The sequence below is a fragment of the Protopterus annectens genome, chromosome 5.part1, assembly GCF_019279795.1.
Source record: "Protopterus annectens isolate FY-2018-M chromosome 5.part1, PAN1.0, whole genome shotgun sequence".
NCBI lineage: Eukaryota > Metazoa > Chordata > Ceratodontiformes > Protopteridae > Protopterus > Protopterus annectens.
This window is the reverse complement of record NC_056736.1, coordinates 415898780-415919807: the sequence shown is the minus strand read 5'-3', so window position 1 is coordinate 415919807 and position 21028 is coordinate 415898780. Positions and strand designations below refer to the sequence as shown.

General features: G+C 36.5%; 1 protein-coding gene across 1 annotated transcript in view; it reads right to left on the bottom strand.

Annotated features, from left to right (window-relative positions):
- The window catches only part of ACE2 (angiotensin converting enzyme 2), a 366082-nt gene that overhangs the window by 153768 nt on the left and 191286 nt on the right, over nt 1-21028 (bottom strand). Inside the window, exon 12 of the mRNA XM_044072791.1 lies at nt 16138-16260. Coding sequence (XP_043928726.1) covers nt 16138-16260 — 123 coding nt within the window. The remainder of the gene's footprint in view (nt 1-16137; nt 16261-21028) is intronic.

The following is a 21028-nucleotide window of genomic DNA, read 5'->3' as shown; positions in this document are numbered from 1 at the left end:
ATATAATAAATATATATAAATATAAATACAAATGCAAATGTAATTATGTGTAAATATAGATATAAATATATAAATAAGAAGTACTGATGTTAAATATTAATTAAATAAATAAATAGTGTAGTCATAATTATGTATATAAATGATTATGTTGTAATTATATACATATAGTAATGATAAAAACTTGTTAAAAATATATATGTATATTTGTATTATGTAAAAAGAACTTGTTAGATACTATAATGGTCACTACATAAAATAAGCTTTCAAAATTCAAATAAATATCTACACGAGACAATGTACAGGTTCAGTTATTTTAGTCTTTTATAATAACTTAAATGTTCACATCCATGGAAGCTCTTGGTATATTTCCATTGTTCTCTTTCCAGCTTACTGATGTTTGTTTTCTTATAAGGTTTCCATATTCTTATTCCATAATCAAGTTTGGGTATAATGCAACTCGCAAACAATGACTTTATTCTTTCTGATTTCCTAGATTCTATAAAACTTTTTATACAGTCTATAGTTCTATGACTGTCATTAACCGACTGGTTGATATGATTAGTGTAGATCCGAGTACACGTGCCTTGTGCTGTGTCTTTAAGAAGCATGTCAAAGACGTAACGTGCATGCATAAATGTCAAGCACGTGCCATTCCTAGTGCCGTTTTGAGAGTGCAGCCAAAGAGTAAACATGTATGATTACATTGTATATGTTACTTAAGTTAAAGTCAGTAAACTTCTATTGTGATGTGTTTGTATAAAATAAAGCTGCTTGAACAGAACCCATGAAAACTCTTCTATTGTGTCCAAAGTAGGAGAGCAACATGGTGTCAGAACCAGGATTGCAGAGGATGAGATATGGAGCCATGAGGTACATAGAAGACAGTGAAGATAAACTAAAAAAATGAGCACAAAAAAGAGACAGAAAAGAATCAAAGGTAACGAGAATTCACATGAGCTACTTATTTTATAAGAAAGGTAAAACGGAGCATCACAAGGGCACAGACTGCATTGTTAAACAAGCAGGAGGCATAAAAGGTTTCTTAACTAAGGGAAATTTTTAAAATAATGACATTTGAAAGAAACAATTATCAGAAAAGCAAAACAAGCATGTTTCAGGGCAAAACAGCCATGTTTAGAGTAAAGCGAGCATGGGAATGAAAAGAGATTAAATGAGCAAAACAAATATAATAAGGAAATAAGGACACATTAAGCATAAATAAAAGCAAGGTGCCTGTATGTTTTTTAGCAAAGTGCTGTGTTTTGGGAATAACTGCAGCTTCATATTGTATCAAGAGCACAACTAAAGTTATTCAAAGTATCTCAAAGTGTGTAAAAGTGCTTACAGTGTGTGCTTATTACTGTATATATTCTGAAGGGTTTCTTTATGTGCAAAGTGCAACTATTTCATGAAGTACAGTCAAAGTATAGCCATTTCAAAAAGTTTCTTGTGCTTGGTGTGTCTATTTGCAAAGTGCTGCCATTACAGAGTGTTTCTTGCACTGTAAAGAGTTGCCTAGCAAGGTACCGCCATTTTGGGGAGATTTCAGTATGCTGTGTACAGTTTATTCGCAAAGTGTAATTACTTCAAAATGTTACTGACAATGAACTTCTCTTACACAGTTCATTTGCATCATGAAGTCATTTGAAATGTTTCTTAAAATGATGATAAATTACTTTGGCAAGACAATTTCAGGAGTGTTATAGTGCCCTAGAGACTTATTTTGCAAAGTCCAGTTACATAGAGGCTTGCATCGTGCAGTTTTTGATATGTTTCTTATGCTGATAAGAGGTGATTTCTTGCAATACAGTCATTTTAAGAATATCACAGTACCCTGGAGAAACTTACTTTGCAAAGTTCAGTTGTACAGAGGCTTACTGTGCTATTGGGCAGAGTTACAAATACTGGCATAAAATACTAGCATATGTGTACGTGTATGTATCTGAGCTTATTTCCAAACCCCTTTACTGGTATGTGTTAATATAGCAGACAGATTTCAAAAACCCTTACCACTTTGATCAGAATATTGCAGAGAATTGGAGAATATTTGAGTAAGAGTATGATATTTTTATACAAGCAGCTTATTCAGACGAAGATTCATGCACCAAGGCATTCATTTTGTTAAACTTAGCTGGGTCAAAGGCCATAGAAAGAGAGTGTTCATTTGAGTATGCACCAGCAGTATATGAGGGAAAAGGTAAAAAAACATCATATTGTTGTACAGGCTGAATCAAGGGAAGACTCCGAGTGTTTGAAGCGCAAGTTCAGAGAGATGTGTAACCCCCAAACAAATATTACATTAGAGTGGTATTTGTTTAAGATGACAGATCAGAAACCAGGGGGAAACTTTTGCAGCTTAAATAACTGGCCAGAGAAACAAAGCTAAAACGTGTCAATTTGGTGACTTAAAAGATGAGTTAATAAAGACAGGTCATGTATGGTATTAATAGTGCTACTGGGAGAAAGATCTTGCTTCATGACAGCGATTTAACGTTGAGTAAAAGGTATAGAGATTTGGCAGATCCATGAAGTGGCAGAAAAACACACAAGTATGCTTGTAAGTGACAAAAGCATGGTTTCAGCAGGCTCCAGAACAAATGTAGATAGTATGAAACATATGGCAAACAGAAGTAGGCCTAAGCAAATGCCAACCACAGCCCCTGCTGGCTCATCAAGGAAGTACGTAGTTTTCCAGCAAGTTCTAAGACCTGTTCAGTTAAAGGAGCATGCTCAGTACAGTACAAGCATGAATCAGCAAAACCCAAGTCCTGCTTTATTGTTAACTGTCGCAATTGTGGTGCAAATCATGAGTCTAAAAGAGAGAAATGCTTAACATTTGGGCAGCAATGCCACAAGTGTAAAAAATGGAACCATTTTCAAAATTTTTGAAAATCAAGTAAACCTCATGCAGTTGTAAAGAAAGGTAACACAAAAAAGCAGGTTGATCAAGTAGAGACAAATCAGTCAGCTTTCTATGTAGACGGTGTATCAGCGGTAATTGTTGAAAGAGTCGTTGCAGTGAATTTATTGGCAAAAAGCTAGGTGTTCTGTACTGTCCGGATCAATGGTAAATCCACAGAGCTTAATGTAGACACTGGTTCAAAGTGTAATGTTATATCAACAGACACATTTGCTAAACTGAGAACTAATGAGCAACTCAATGTGGCCAGTAGTGCAAAATTTGTTGCTTATGGAGGTGAAGAAATTCAAACTGAAGGTTCAGTGATGCTTTCATGTTATTTGGCCAAGAACTGTTACAACTTATTATTCTCTGTAGTCCAAAGGCCAGTACAGTCTTTATTGGGCCTCAAAGATCATTTGAGAATGAATCTTCTTTCTTTTACCAAAGAAGTTCATCTCATAAGTGCATCTCCGAATTCCAATTTTTCTGAGGCCATTTTATGCTGATGTTTATGATGACAGGTTGGGCAAACTTCCAGTTGTGTATTCTATGACGTTAGATCCAGAGGTCACTCCACTGATTAGACCGGCAAGAAAAGTGCTGATAGATATGCAGAATAAAATCAAGACTCAAGTGGATAAAATGGTGCAGCAAGGTGTGATTTGTCCAGCTGCAGTACCAACTGAATGGGTGTTTGTGGTAGCAGCTCACAAAAAAGGCTCAGATGATATCAGAATATCTATTGACCTATAAGATTTGAACAAGGCATTGAAGAGACCGCATCATCCAATGTGCACAGTCAAAGAGGTCACAGCTATAATACTGAATGCCACTGTTTTTCTCTGTCTTGGATGCAAAAAGTTCATTTTGGCAAGTGATGCTTGATCACATATCCTCATTACTAATCTTTTTTGGCAGATACAGATTCCTAAGGATGCCATTTGGAATAAATTATGCAAATGAAGTCTTCCAGCATGCAATGGAGCAAATGTTTTGGGGTTATCCTTGTGCCATAATAGTAGATGATTTATTGGTTGGAGGCAATGGTGAAGTAGACCATAACAGAAACCTAAAGAGAGTTCTAGACAGTGCATGTTATGTAAATTTAAAGCTCAATCCTCTGACATGCAAATTCAGGCTACCAGAAGTTACATATGTAGGTCATTTATTTACCAGTACTGGTTTGAGACCAGATTCGACCAAACAAGCAGCTATCCTTGAAATGTCATCACCAGACAATTTTTAAGTTCTACGTTTTCTAGATATGGTCAACTATTTAGGCAAGTTTATACCAGACTTCAGTGTGTTGACAGCACCTTTAAGAGAGCTAATGCACAAAAATGTTGCATGGTCATTGTTGGACCACCACCAGAAGGCATTTGAAGTCCTTAAGCAGAAAATTGCCACCCCACCTACATTAAGATACTATGATGTGAACAAACCAGTCACTCTTTTCTGTGATACTTCAAGAGGGCAGACCAGTAGCTTATGTATCTAGAACACTTATGCAAACTGCGATGCAGTATGCTCAGATAGAGAAAGAACTTTTGACAATTCTATTTGCATGTTCCAAGTTTCATGATTACATTTATGGTCGAGCTAGTCAGATTGAAACTGACCACCAACCTCTAGTTACTATTCTAAGAAAGCCTATGCATTCTGCTCCAGCAAGATTACAAAGAATGATGCTCAAATTACAAAAGTACAATTTCAAAATGGTCTATACAAAAGGCAAACTACTCTATCTGTCTGATACCTTATGTAGATCACACAGAAATATGACAGAACAGCTTGACACAGAGAATTTTGATTTTTGACATGATGGCAGTGCGTCATTTTTCTACCACTAGGTTTGATTAGTTAAGAGAGCAAACAAAGACTGGTCCTATTTTGCAAAAGCTTAATCACTACATTACTGTTCAATGGCCATCAAAGCAATCTAGTGTACCACCTAAAGTGCAAACCTATTTTCCTTACAGATATGAAATGTTGATGGAAGATGGCATTATTTTCAAAGGTCCTAAAATTGCTGTCCCTGTTTCTTTACAACAAGAATATGCCCAGATTTTGCATTATGGTCACCCAGGTACCGCATCCAGTAAGAGAACAGCACGAGAATTAGTCTTTTGGATTTCATTACTGTGAGACATTGATAAAGTACTATCTTCTTGTTCAGTATGTAATAGCACTAGACCGCAATTGCAAAGAAATCCACCTCAGCTAAGTCAAGTCCCTGAACTACCTTGATCAACAGTCGCCACTGATATCTTCGAGTGGAACAATCCAAACTACTTGGTGTTGGTAGAATCTTATTTGAATTGGTTTTTGACTGACTTACTACCTAACCTTACATCCACTACTGTTATTACTAAGTTGAAACGTCATTTTTCAGTCCATGGTAGTCCACACAAAGTTATCTCTGACAATGGTACTCAATTTAATAGTCAGTTGTTTCAGAAATTTGCAAGAGAATGGGACTTTGTACATGTTACTAGCAGTCCTGAATATGCACAGTCAAATGGTCTAGCTGAGCATGTAGTGCAGAGTGCAAAACAGTTACTTGAAAGGTCAAAGTGTGACAATACCAATGTCAATTTGAATTTTCTTAATCTCAGAAACATACCCTGTGATGATATTTTTGGCTCATCTGCTCAAAGACTTCTTTCCAGGCAAACCAGAATGACACTGCCCATTAGTTCCAGTTTATTGAGGCCTAAAGGTAAGAAGAACAGAACCATAAAGGTTCAACTGTTCAAGAACTGTTCAATCCAGAACTCTAGTTATGACAAATCAAGTAGATTTCTTTGCCCGGTGAGGGAAGGAGAAACAGTGACAATGCAAATGGCGAAAGGTTTCTACTGGATTGGTCAAGTTACATCTATATGTGCTGAGCTGACATTCTACCTGGTAGAATCCAAGGGTATGGAGTACAGGAGAAATTGCAGACATTTACTTCCTATACCAGAATCATCATCACAACATTGTTTAATGACAAAAGCTCTAAATCTCAGAGTGAACTAAATGTTGTTTTCATTCCAGAGTGTGTTCCTATCTCTGATTCCATTTCTGAAGATGTTTCAGACAATTCAAAGACCGAACATTTTACAGAGACAGCTCCAGTTGTTAAGTCTTGTTCCCAGTTTTATGTCACATGATATGGACAATTATCCATTCCAGTGTGAAATATACAGTAACATGGACTTAACTGTGTATATATGTATCTTATTTTGTGTAAATGCATGATAGAGAATTGTGTGTGATATCTGCATGCGAAATAGATTCATAACATTGCATGTTTTATTTTTAAAAGGGAGGATGTAGATCAGAGTGCACATGCCATGTGCTGTATCTATAAGAAGCATGTCAAAGAAGTAATGTGCATGTATAAATGTCAAGCACATTCATAGGTTCATAGTTGTTTACTAGGCTAAGGACCACAAGGGCCTTTTTAAGTCTAGCCATGCATCCCAAATCTCTGGCAAGTTCTACTACCCTAGATAAGTGTAAGCATGGGCCTGGGAGATGAACCATTTACAAGTTACCTGTTTGCATCAGAGACATAGGTGATAAACCAGGGATGAATTTCCAGTTTCCTATCCAAATGTCCAAGTTGCACTTGAATTGGATTAGGGAGAAACTCTGCTTCACATGGATGGGAGCCTATTCCATAGATGGGGTAGTCTCTAGGATACATACCTATCTCTCCAGCAGGTCCTATTTATATAATAGGGCAAGGTTTAAGTCTTTAGAATGGGTAATTCTGGTAGTGTTTGTTTTGTGGATATGCAGGAGGTCCATCAAAGTGGGGTCTGACAATGCTCTGTATGCCAAGCATAGATCTCCCCTCAAAAGCCTGTAGGAGACAGAGTACAGGGACAGGGCCTTGAGACAGTCTGCATAGGACATATTACTTATGCCCTGTATTCTTTTAGTGAGGAACCTCTGTGTACGTTCCAGTTGCTGGATATGCCTGGTTAGGTACATACCAAAGGAGGCACTGTACTCAATGATAGGTCTGATGAATTTTTAAAAATAATAGCGAGTACCACTACGAGCAACTATAACACAGACTCAAGCAAATCGTCTTGAACACAGGTTTAATTAGTGCTTTCGGTGAAAACTATGTCCCACCTTCTTCAGACAAAGACAAATCAATTAAAACCCTTTATATACATTAAATGTGCATCAATTAATCAATTAAAAATTCAATTAAAAATCAATTTAAGAAAAAGCTTGTCTTTAAAGAGCCATGCCATATTACTCTGCACTCCTATAATACACAGTATGTTACAATATAAACAAAACACAAATATAGACAGTTTTTCAAACATATTGAAATAAATATACTCCAACCCTTATTTATCTATTCAAGGCTAAGCGTTTAAGGATACATTTTATAGAAATATATTCATTTAGGCTGGGATATATATGTGCTTCAGTTCTTATCTGCCATTTAATTTTATCTATTTCTACAGTGGCTGAAGATTTGCTTGAGTCTGTGTTATAGGTGCTCGCAGTGGTACTCGCTATTATTTTTAAAAGTTTAGTGTTTTTTGCAGTTTACTATAGGTCTGATGAATGCCGAACACAGTGGAACAATGACTTCCTTGGACTTAGATGCCATACCTTTGTTTATAAGTTGCACAACATAAAATGATTGTCTTACCACTGTAGACACATGATGATCAAAGGCTAGATTACTATCTATGTGTGTTTCTAAGTCCCTGACTACTAGGTCAACTCTGAGGACTGTATTGTCAATATGATAGTTACCAGGGATGGATGACTTCCCAAAGGATACTATTATGCATTTCTTGGCATTTAGTTTTAGTCCATGACTCTGACACCAGTTGTTTGTCTGTGTCAGGCCGTCCTGGAGAACATTTGTGTCAGTGTGAGATTCAATGAAAGCTCCTAATCTGCATTCATCTGTAAATTTAGTCAGCCAGAGACCACTGACATTGGCCTTGACTTCTGAGAAGTAAATTCCAAAAACGAGCAGTTCAAAGACTTATGCCTGAGGGACTCAACTTGTGACTGGTCTCTTTGTAGAGGTGGACTCCCCAGTTCTTACTTCTTTGGTCCTGTCTGTGAGCTACTTGGCTATCCAGTGGGTGACATATGGGTCTGTACCTAAACTCTTGAGTTTGTCAACAATGCCTGAGTGGGGTATTGTATCAAATGTCTTGGCCAGGTCAAGGTAGACATGTCCAAAGCATTTGACATTGCCATTCCTAGTGCCATTTTGAGAGTGCAGCCAGAGAGTAAGCATGTATGATTACAGTAGTTAGTTTGTATATAAGTTACAGAATCAACAAAGCGTTCAGTCTACAAATAACTGCTGAATGGAATACTACAAGAACGCTGGTCCATAAACTCCTGGGGTGATGAAATCACTCTTTGTCAGAACTGCCAACAAAATCAAAGTGGCACAGAAAGTTAGCATAAAAAATCTCCTTTTAATGTAAAATTCCACAGTTTAGTATAATAGTTAAGCGCTTTCACCCACTGAATGTGGGCTTCATCAGAACACCTAATAACATCTCTACTACGATTTAAATACTTCATTTTGGTGCCAACTGAATGCTACAAGTTTTCTTAAAGAGATCCATGCACTAAAAAATAACATATAATATAAATGTCTCTGTATACATACTGTTGCATCCTAAAACAAAAATGCACTGGTATAAAAGATTAAAACATTAATACAAAATATAAAATATAAAATGTGAAATATAATATATGTAACACAACACACTTCTTCAATGAGCATACTGTGAATAAACCCTTCAACTATTCACATATTTAAAATGCTTGTATACCAAATCTAATTACATATACAAATACAGTGTCATTCCTTACGTTAGGAAGTTCTAACACTACTATTCCCACTGTTGTAAATATTCCTTTACAAATAGAACATTGCAAGTAAGAAACTATTACACAAAAATAATACCATTAAACTGGTGAAAATTGTATATATAATAACAGTATTCAATAACTGAATCTGCGAATAGTCTGTTATGTATGCATTATCTGTTTCCTAACTAATAGTGGTTTTATAGATATGTGGTCATTAAGGCCCGGTGGTGTCGATGCATCAGTAAATAATTGCCACCAGACTTTTTTGTACTCTAAAGTGGCCTTGTAATTACCTCTTCTAGGGTCTATTTTGATGTTCTCCAAGATGGCAAATTTAAAAATGTGGCTGTCCCCACATTTTTCTATATGCCTATGAAGGACATTGTTGATGTCTTTTCTCCGGATACTATATAGGTTATCATAAATTAGTTTTCTAAAACTTCTCTCAGTTTTCCCTATATAATATCCAGTGCATGTCATGCATTTCACCAAATAAATCACTAATTTGGAGTTGCAACTACCTTGTCAAATTTTAATCCTAGTTTTATTGATTTTATCAAGTATAATCCCTTCATCTTCCATTATTGCATAACATTGGTTACAACATCCACATTTTTTGTGTGCTTTTTACTATAGTCAAAAGTTTCCCTGCTGTCCCTTGCTCCAAATACATTTTGATATTACGGCCCATTTTATACACAAACATAGGCTTAGGACCTATGATGTCCACTATCTCTTGATCGACCAACATGACATTCCAGTTATTAATCATAATGTTCTTAACCTTATTAGTGAATGGACCATATTCAAGAATGCATGCTCGATGAAATGAATCATTAGTAGAATTCACCTTTTCTACTCTAATAGGGTTTATAATCTTCCTATTTACTCCCAATAGTGGAGAATACTTGTGTCCCCATTCCTTAATGATGTATTTCCTAACATCAGCCATCATAATCTTACAGTAACCCCTTTCTTCAAACAGATCTGTAATAAAATCTATCTCTTCTATCATATCTGTATGCACAAATGTCATTCTTGCTGCTCTAATGCATTGTCCTTTATAAATATTATATAATAATTATCTAGGGTGGTTACTAGTATATTCTAAATACCCATTGGAAAAGGTGCTTTTTCTATAAATGCGGGATTTGAAACCCTTATCTCCATTGGAGATGTAAGTGTCCAGATATGCTATGCCTTCACTATTGCTGGTTATGTTGGACTGGGAAGAGTCTGTAGTCTTCAAAAGTGCTTATTATAAACATGTCAGATACTATTCTCGCTTTTTGGATGACATTTATCTCCTTTGGGATGGAAGTCCAGAGTGCTTAAATAATTTTATTGAATATTTGAAACACAGTAGTGATTATCTTAGGTTCACTCATTCCAACAATAGTGAAGGCATAGCATAGCAAGCTGTTATGTCTGAGAATAAATTTTATAATCTACAGACAGTTTATCAATTTGTATGTCTGTACTCCTACCATATCTTATGTATCTATAAAATGGTTTATTATTCATTTATTTATTTATTTATTTAACATTTGTTTACTGGAAAGTCCGACTTGGAACAAAGCCAATTTTCAGTGGAGGCCTGGGGAGAAATGCTTTAGATGCATGTATTTGAAATGTGGGAGGAAACCGGAGCACCTGGAGGAAACCCACATGAACGCAGGGAGGACATGCAGACTCCACACTGAAGGCACTCCAGCAAAGAATCAAACTGGAAAACCTCTTGCTATGAAGCAACAATGCTACCGCTGCACCACTACACTGTATTATGCTCAATATATTTATATAAATGTTCTTTTTTTCTTAATCTTGTCTCACACTAAGTTTAATTGTCTGTCCAGCTTGTTTATTTCAGTTTTCAAAGTTGTAGTTTGACCTGTTTTCTATTTCTTATATTTTTTTGTCTCTCACCCAAGTCACATCAAACATCTGAGGTGTACACAGTTGATAAAGTAGCTGTCATTGATGATGCAAAGGCTTTCAATGGATGAAAGTGACTTTTCCCTTCTGGTATATAAGCAGTAGTAAACAGTCATTGATCTGTTGTGGCATTTAGCACTGTCACACAATGTATTTTGTATTTACTGAAACAAGTATAAAATACACCATATGCTATGGTTTATTCTTGTATGAATGTGTATGTGGGAGAGGAGTTGTAATGCCTTTAAGGGTAAGATATTGGTCATAATGTATTTCTGTTTCTCTTTCCATCACAGTCAGACATCAGGATTGTACTAAATAAGTGGATATCTATGGTGGTCTGGACAAGATTTGTGTGAAGGCAAGTACCCAATAGCAGAGTGGTGCAGCATATAGTGTTTCATCTCACGGTTCTTGGCTCTATGAGTTCATGGCTATGTTTATTCTGTGTGGCATGGTCTGCATACTCCCTCTAGTGTTGTGTGGGTTTTATTCAGCTGCTCTAGTTTCCGTCAAAATCTCCAAAACATGCCATAGATGAATTGGCATTTCTTAGATTTGTACATACATAAGTGTTCAGTGTGTGCACGTGTGTGTGTGTGTGTGTGTGTGTGTGTGTGTGTGTGTGTGTGTGTGTGTGTGTGTGTGTGTGTGTGTGTGTGTGTGTGTGATTTTATGTGTTTGAAAGTTTGAATGTCTGGGAATGTGTGTGCCTAGGTGTCTGAATGCATGTATGTGTTGGTGTATGTTACATGGACTCATAGAGAAAACACTACCATAGTCAAGTCTGAAAGAACAGAATTCAATTCAGTGACATTGTATGTGCCACTAATGAGGTATTTTTTTATCTGGGAGGAATTCTCTTGTCTCTGAATCTAAATTTATCTAACATGCTATTTACCTATCCCACTTTAAAGGATAGAGAGGTTCTATGAATCTCGCTTAATACTTCTAATCTCTGTCAACAATGTAAATGAACTACAAAATTTGATACAAGAATAAATTATCAAACTAGAAATGCAGTTAGGAAAAGATGAGCTAAAACGTAATGTTAGGAAGGGAAAAATCATTATCTTGGCTCCTTTTCATTCCTAAAAATATATTGCCATTAATATCACATTTCTAAGTAAGACAACATTGAAAAAATATTTCAAACAAAACAATTTAGTGTGTTTATTGATGAACAACTAACATTTGACTATGCATTCATTATGTACATAGAAAAGAAAACAGAAAAACTTGAACGCTTCATAAAGTAAAAGCCATCACTTAGAATCTTCTCACTAACTATAGTTAAAAGTTACCTTTTAACTACACTTTTATTTGTAACCCCCCCATTCTTGTTACAATACAAAAAATAAGTTTTATAAATTAGAACAATGCTACAATAACATTGCCAAATTTGCCTTAAAGCAGCCTAATTCTGGTTATCACTGCATATCCACAAAGAATATAGGAAGGTGAGGACTTCATAATACCTTATTAAACTCTGAATTAAAAGTGGCTTGCAATGTCAGTAATAAACTAGACACATGTCCTTCACTTACTTATCTTTTCTTAATCTACATCCTCATAAGACCACTTATGTCCCAAAACAAAGATATGATGTATGCACAGAAGGGCCACATTCATTTTGGTGACACCTGTCTTGATTATAAAACTCTAGCATGATATTCTAGTAGTAATCCATCATGAACATAGCCATAAATTATTTCTTAATAAAATAAAAATATATTACAATAAAAGTTGAATGTGCTCGTTTTCCCACATAACATAAATATGCTTCCAACATCAGTTTGATTCTTACATTATCATTTCATAGTAAAATTTACATCATTATATAACTGATGTGTGGTCACTATTTATCTACAGTTTTCAGTTTCCTTTCATTCTTTATAAATGTACCTATATATGTGCCTCGCCTACTCAGAACCATGTATAGGGTGGGGCAAAGAGGTTGGCTTCCTCAGGTACTCATGCATAAGGTGTCAATGCTGAAGCAGAACAACAGTATAACTGTACAGTTTGACACTAATGCGATGCTGATATTCATTCATTTAAATAAGATTTTTCACAGTCTTCATTTTTATTTCTCAATTTTAGTTTGAATAGGAGGCCAGGGTGCCAATTACTCTACTGTTATGCATCTACTTGTCCTTTATTCCTTATTAACTTGAAAGTACTTATTCTTACCACTATCAGTTTGCCAAATACATTCTCCTTTTTTCACTCTTTTAAAGAATTGTACTACCACGTCTTCTATTAATCATCTCTCATTTGTTTTAATAGTTATATATAATGGCATTCCATCCTACAAGGAAAATTGTATTATGTCATTTGGAAGTTTGTATTTTAATGCATTACTATATCTCTATTAATATATATATCAGCTTGGTTGTTTATAGTGTTGCAGTGCCTACATTCTCATGGCGGGCCTGTGATGACCACTCACATTGAACAAAAGCATATTTAATATGTAGAAACGGCTGAACTCCTTACATTACAAATATTTCCTAGATGATTTTAAATCAATAGTTATAGTTGAATAATCTTGTATATTGTATCATACTACACTGTAACTTCTTGTATCTTTGTTGCATGACTAATTTTCCCATAGGCATGTGATGAAAAGGTACTTTAGCCCAGCTGGGCTATCCTGGCTATCAAATGCAATTAAATAAACAAAATAAAATACATTAGAACTAGTAGCACAAGGGCTGTAATTTCATGGGCAGCCATCTGCAGGAATGTAAGCTAGCAGCCATCTGCCTATGCTGCTCTGTGTGCCTTCATAGTCAATAACACTTTGAATACTATATAATGGGATGTAGAATGTATGGCAAAGTTATTGCATGGCTAATGTTAGGGTTAGTTGGGGGTCTGGATAAATGGGGGGCTTCTACTGGTGTTGTAAAATAGGGGGACAATGGTCATCACTGATGAGGGTATAAATTGAACCTGCTTTACTGTCAATTTTTACTTTCAGCACTAGATTTACTTTTCCATAACTTTTTACTGTTGAAAAGAGATCCCTCATGCAAATCTTGAAAGCAGTTACTATTGGCAGTACCATTCAAAACATTGTACTTACTACAGAGGGACTTGTAAGTAATTAGGGAGGGTATGCTCCTGATGGCACGGTGGCTCTGTCTCGTTCCAGCATCAGGAACTTGAGTTCTGCAAAAAGCCAAACATCCAAGTGTCCCTAAACTCAGTGTTTTATATTATACAGAGAAACACTAGTCCAGGACTGACAAGAAACACTTCTAGATGGAGAAAAGTGTTTGATTAATGTCTGAGGCTTTAGTTGTTAGTTTTCAGTCCAAGTTTAGAAGTGCATGATAGAAGTTCTGGAGGTGTCTGTTGTTAATTTGCCTAGGTGTAATAATACAATGTGGAAATAATGCCACATATTCATTTGACTAGACAGTATTTGGTAATGGATTTAGACAAGATAATAGCATTAACTGCATAATCAGACTGATTGGTTGCCAACCAATCAACATGCTATAATCTAAGAGAGGTTGGATCAGTCCTAACTGGCAATGATAGGTGTTGGCTAAGGTCTTTTATCACCCTAGTGACAGAATAGTTTATTTACAGTGGCTGTAGAGCAGGGTAAACTGCCACTTTCAAGAAAAGGAGTAGTAAGATTCCACTAAATTTACTGATTAGAGGCAAGAGTTCTATCTCAGCTATTTCAAAATTATGCGCTTTAGACATTTTTAAAACTGATAACTTCTTTGTTTTTGGTAAGTTATATCTGAGCATCTGTGAATCCATATGCTATATTCTAAAAGGACTTGGGCATGGAGTAACATGCCATGCTGAGTAGTTATTCCACAACCGAGTCCAGAAATAAGAGATCTTCCACTCCTCATTCAGTACGTAGTAATGGTGACTGTCACAGTTCTATACCTGATTCCAAAAGGGGGATCAGATCCATCACACTGAAATAATTTAGCAGTGTACACTGTTAAAGCTCATCAATGTGCAATGCTGAACCATTAGAGAAGCTCACTGAATGCAGTAGGCTTTCCGGTGAGGCTGAAGCTCCACCTGTATATAAAACTAGGTACTCCAGGCACTACCTTTTGAGAAGGCAGACTGCCTGCGACACCAACTTACATATATAGGTAATGCTATACTGCAGGTTAGAGAGTTGGGAGGAGCCAGACTGCCTGCAATACCAAGTTACATATACAGGTAATGCTATACTGCTGGTTAGAGAGTTGGGAGGAGCCAAACTGCCTACAATACCAACTTGCATATACAGGTAATGCTATACTGCAGGTTAGAGAGTTGGGAGGAGCCACACTGCCTGCAATTCCAAGTTACATACACAGGTAATGCTATACTGCAGGTTTAGTTGGGAGGAAGCCTAGGAATATACACATGCATGTGTGGAGTGTGAATTATTTGTGACAGCATGCAGTGTCCTGATTGTTAACAATAAATCCACTTCCCTGGTGAATGAGTAGCCTTGCATGCCCGTCCCTTGTCATGGATGGGGAGAATGTAGGTGTGATGACAATGCTTGCTATCATGACTGCATTCATCAGTCTGCTGTACAGGTGGAGCTCCCTGGACAGCATCATGTCCATACTTCCCTGTATGTCATACCTTCTCTGCCTGCAATACCAGGTCTGATATGCAGGTGGTACTGCTGTTCTAGAGAACTTTAGCCAAACTGAAGACCTGATGTGTCCTCAGGTAAGTTTGGCCAGTGCTAAGTATGGACATTGCATGCTATGGAATCACATTACAGTACTCTGCTCAGTTCTTGGAATTGAAAGGTATTGACCTGGATGAACCCCTCCCCTGGAATTATGTCATAAAGAGGACAAGGTGAACTCCACAGTTCTGAGTAGTGAGAGAAAAATGGTGTATTCTGTCTCCGCTGTTATTCCTTTTCTATTAGAATTTGGCCACATACATCAAAAAGAGCCATTCTGGGTTCTGTATCCTTAATTAGTGGCAATGTCTGCTAGGATAGCTATAAAATATGGAACACGTTAATCTGAGTTTGCAAAAATAAACAAAAAGGTATTCTGAAAACAAAGAACTTTTTTGGTAATAATGCCATCATTTGTTTGGTGACTACATGCATGTACAGCAAGTTCTAAACCAAAAGCAAAGCAGAGAAGGGAAGTCTGCCGTCTATCCGTGGGCATAGAAAAGTGCTGATTAGTGGTTTACCTAAAATGTAAACCTGTCTGGTTTTTTTTGCTATGAATTACCTCTATCAATAAAAACTTAATATAATACTTTTTTGAAAAAAAGTTCAATTTAACAGTGTCAGGTTCAACCACGTGTTGCTTTATTAAATAAAATGCTTCTTTTTTGTCTAACATATCAACCCATAGTTTAAACTCACTGTACATTGAAACTTGAAGCTTGATCTCTAGTCAAATGGGATAACAAACACTAGCACTTACCTTAACTTCTTCCCAGCTTCTGTAGAGTTTGTGATATCACATGTGTGAAGTGGACCATTATGTTTGGCAGCCTTACAGAGAGCATTTTGAAACTGGAACTGGTAAATTGTTCTTGTGTAGTACCTACAAAAAATAAAATTACAAGATCAGTGGACTATCACAAAGAAAGCTTTAAATAGCCTCACAGTTATATAAAAAGAATAAAGTATTCATGAAGTAAACAGTAAAATGAGAAACTGGAATTCACAATTGTTACAGGCTTCCACATAGATATACGCACGCACGCGCGCACACACACACACACACACACACACACACACACACACACACACATATCTATATCTATATAGATATAGAGATATATATATATATATATGTGTGTGTGTGTGTGTGTGTGTGTGTGTGTGTGTGTGTGTATGTACACCAAAACATATACATGCGAAAAATAGGTGCATTATTAGAATACCCAGTTGTAGAATACTCAGAGGAGATTTGGAATGCTTCAGGTTATCATTTACCTAGTTTATTAGCTGTTTAGTTATTTATTTTTACATTACTTTGAGAAATGGTGTACAGCTTTCATATAAATAGTCATTTTCTTAGCACCGTCTCTAATGGAACATAAAAACAATACGAATGTCACAAACAGAGAAATCCTGGCATGGCTCAGCTTGTTAATAACCTGCTGTCTAGATTGTCAATGCACAGAATGGGATGTTCCAATCTCCCTGTGGTTATTTTTTAATTTTATTTTTCTTCCTCCATTCTGTCCAAGTATAATATTCCCCTGATATGTGATTCCCTGAGTCCATTAGTACGATTCCTTCAATAGCTCACCCAGTTAATGCTGTGCTTAAGAAGCTGTTACAGGACAGAGTTTTCGGATCAACCTCTTTCAGGTCTGCATTTTGATTACTTCCTGCTTTTAGTCTTTTGTTATGTAACATTCCCTTGATAAGCATTTCCATGACCCCTTCGATATGATTTCAGTAATAGCTCCCCTACTGTATTTTAGAGACTATAATTGGAGAGAGTCTTGGGGTCATTTCCTATGAGGCCTGTCTTTTGATTACTGCTTCCAGTCTGTTGTTGTAGAGCATTCCCATAATATGAGTTTTCCCTGTCCCTTCCATCATGATTCCTGTGATAGTTAATCTAGTTAAAGCTGTGGGTACAAGAATATCAATAAAGAGCATAATGGGTTCAAAGGTTTACCTTTACAAAGCCAAATCACAGTGGTGCGATTGCACATATGAGCAAATCGTAACCACAAAAATGAAAACAGAGACAGTTTGAAATGTTCAAAAATCAGCAAATCGAAAAGCAGATTTGCTGATTTTCGAACATAAATGCAGCCCCCCCCCTTCTTTAATATTCTAACTCTGAGATCGCACTACAGTGGGGAAAGGTTCAATTTCCCGATCCCCACTATAGTGCAATCCGCCCCAAAATGCCAAATGTGCAATGAGTGAATGTCAATGTCCATTTGCTCATTGCACATTCGATCCTTTTTCCGTTCGACATTTGCAAACTTTGCAAACTGCCTTTCGGACAATTGCTGTTCGCCCATGTGCAATACCCACACATGAAGTTAAACCGGGTTCAAATCCTCTTATGGCTGATATTTTCTTTTTCGTTACTTTTGCCATTGTAGTGCTGATAAAACAAAAAGTTGATGATGCCAGGAGTGATGAAGGTCAGTACATTACTTTACTTTACTTTATTGCATTTACCTATCCTGTCTGAGCTTCACATCATTTGTGTTCACGTGCTTCATATAGGTATTTGTGTACATGTAATAGTCCTGTCTCATTTGGGTGCAACATCCCTGATATGTTTATCAGCTTCCTTTGCAGTCTTCTGGTAGTTTCTGTAGTTTTTGTTGACCTACTACCACCTCTAAACTCGACCCTTACTAGTCATAGTTTCTCTGGTCCATAAGACCTTTTTCTGCATATCTTTTCCCATGACTCACAACAATAATTCATCCCATTAGTATTATTCTGTTCACTCAGTTGCATGATGACTACATTACATGCTTGTACACAGTCAATGTTCACAATAACTGCCCATTCTATTTTCACTATGGGTTTGTTTTACATGAGCTTACCATGGGTACCTACTATGGCCACAACGCAGAGCTGCTCATTATACAAACTCACCTGGTTGCATGCATTCCTAATAGGTCTTAGGGTTCATTGCACACACACACACACATTGTAAACAGTGTTGGCTTGGCAGTGATCACAGATATGGGATTCTGAATCCTCAGGTATGTTGTAATAAACAATAGATAATATTGTAAAACTTCACATTGTAGTAGCATATGACTATTTGTATTTCATATAACATTTGTCTATTTACATTTGGAGGAAAACACATAAAGTAAAATGTCATACAAGTTCTTTAAATTTGAATGTGACTGTGCACAGATTTTAAAACATAATTTGATGATTTATCATTTCAAATAACATGTAACTATTTACATTTAGAGAAACATATTAAACAGAAGCAATATAGCAGTTTGAATTCTGAATGCAAATTTCCATACAAATATTACAGCAGCTGCTACTTCAAAATAATATCACAGTTGGCATGACATTGGGAGAAATTGCAACTAGGCCAGTACACCAAAGCAATATTGAGTCTGGAGAGGCAATATAGACAAACCGCTCAACTGTCCAGTTTTTTACAGAATGTCCAGATTTTTACTTCATATTTTTGGTCTGTTCCGTATAAAATTTGTGGTTTTCTGGCAAATCACTAGGATGATCTGAGGAATAAAGTCACTAAATAATGACATACATTTACATTTCAGACTATAAAGCCTTCATAAAATGTATGTTAACACAAACCCTGTTACTCCAGCAACTTTCTAAGTTTATAAGAGCAATATTTAAAACATGTCCCTATTTTTGAGGCTTTGTCCCCCCATTTTGTCATGCTTTGTTCAGATTTCTTGCTAGTACTAAGAGGTTGAGAGGTATGAATATAGAACCTTGGCATGTAGCAACAAAGCCACTGTTGAGGTGGACTTAGCATTACAACTAAACCTTTCTAAACTTGTATTTTTTAAAAAATACTGTTGTAAGACTGAAGTAAAAATCATTTATGGTGCTGGAAAGAGGCAATGTGTATATTTGCATGCTGCCGGAATAATGTGATAGAATTTAAATGGTAAACAGAAAATGAGCAGAGATGCAAAACATAACAGGCTGACAGTCACACGAACATACACACAAACACATACACAAAGTAAAATCAGCCAAGACTCAAATTTCCTGACAAAAAGACTATGATTTCTTCTAAGAACTTTGTATGTGCCCCCCCCCCCCCCAGGTATTTTGCTGAAACAGGTAATTGATGTCTTATAATGGTGATATATTGCTGACTCAGGTGAACTGTGAGCTTAGTGCTGCTTTTGCAGAGGCCAAAGATTAGTTAACAAAAAGAATGCTGATCAGAAATGCTGGATGTCTTGTGTAAGGAATGCATGATAACTGAATGAGTTTAATAATTATTTTACCTGTCACAAAATTACTTCAGTATAAAATGGCATTTTATAAAGTCTCAGAAGATAAAGAAACAGATTTTTGACTCCCTTATTTAACCCTACTCAGACACACTTAGATTATATGTATGAAATGTGTGTGTGTGTGTGTGTGTGTGTGTGTGTGTGTGTGTGTGTGTGTGTGTGTGTGTGTGTGTGCGTGTGCATGTGTGTGTGGAGGGACACTGTATGACTAAAGATGGAGCTCCTAGCCAGTTACAGTAGAAAGTCAATAGTACAGTGGCTCAGTGCTAAGATCTCTGCCTGTTAGGTCCATGATCACAACTCCAGGGTCAGGGTTCAACTCCTGACATGGGGTCACTGCCAGTGTGGAGTTTACATGTTCTCTCCATTTTATTATGGAATTTTTGTGGGTCTCTGGTTTCCTTTGACCTCAAGAAGGTCCAGTCAAATAAATTAAAAAAATAGTAATCACGACTGCAGGCAGTAGATGTGGACCACCCTAAAGATGCCTCCTGAACTGGATAACAGCTGATTAAGCATGGGTTTCATCTTTGTGCACATGTATATCACAAGTTACACATTTGCATCAATGTGATTCAACAAGGAATCCTTGTATTGTGCATGCATGAGAGATTCTGAAATGCTACATCGCAGTGCTCAAAGTGCCCAGTGAGTACCTGTCAGAATTACTGTAATGACACTCCACTCCTACACACAGATTTTCAGTGTGGATCATGCTATGAGGATGAGGGAATATCCTTGTGAAGGTGCAAGGCAAGTGACCACTGATGAAAAGCATGCAAGTTATTAAGTTCTCCACTGAGGAAGCACATCTGTCTTACTTTGCATACATGTATCTATATGTATATATATATATATATATATATATATATATATATATATATATATATATATATATATATATATATATATATATATTTATATCAGTTAAGGAATCCTGCAAATAAGAAAACAGCATTTCTGTCTTAATCTTCTGCTCCTTGAGTTGTGGCTGTTTGCAGTGGACAAGCTTGTCTACTGTATGTACCCAGCTATTTAAACCCTTCTGAATACAGTGCATTGTATACTTACAAACTTCAGTGAAATACAGAGTAAATGATTCTCAGCGATGATTTCCCAGTTGCCTGACCAAGGTGTCGAAACAGCTTTTCATCTCAGAGATCACTTCTCTTTAGCACCACCATCCTTAACCCCCTTTTTCCATGTTTTACAGTGGGTTATTGTGTCAGGTCAGTTGTCACTACTTCTTTCAGTTCAGTGTCCCTCTGACTTTCTACAGTCATTCATCTCATGGCTGCACATCATTATTTTCTCCCGCCTTCTTCCTGCCTCTCCCAAATCTGCTTTACCAAATCA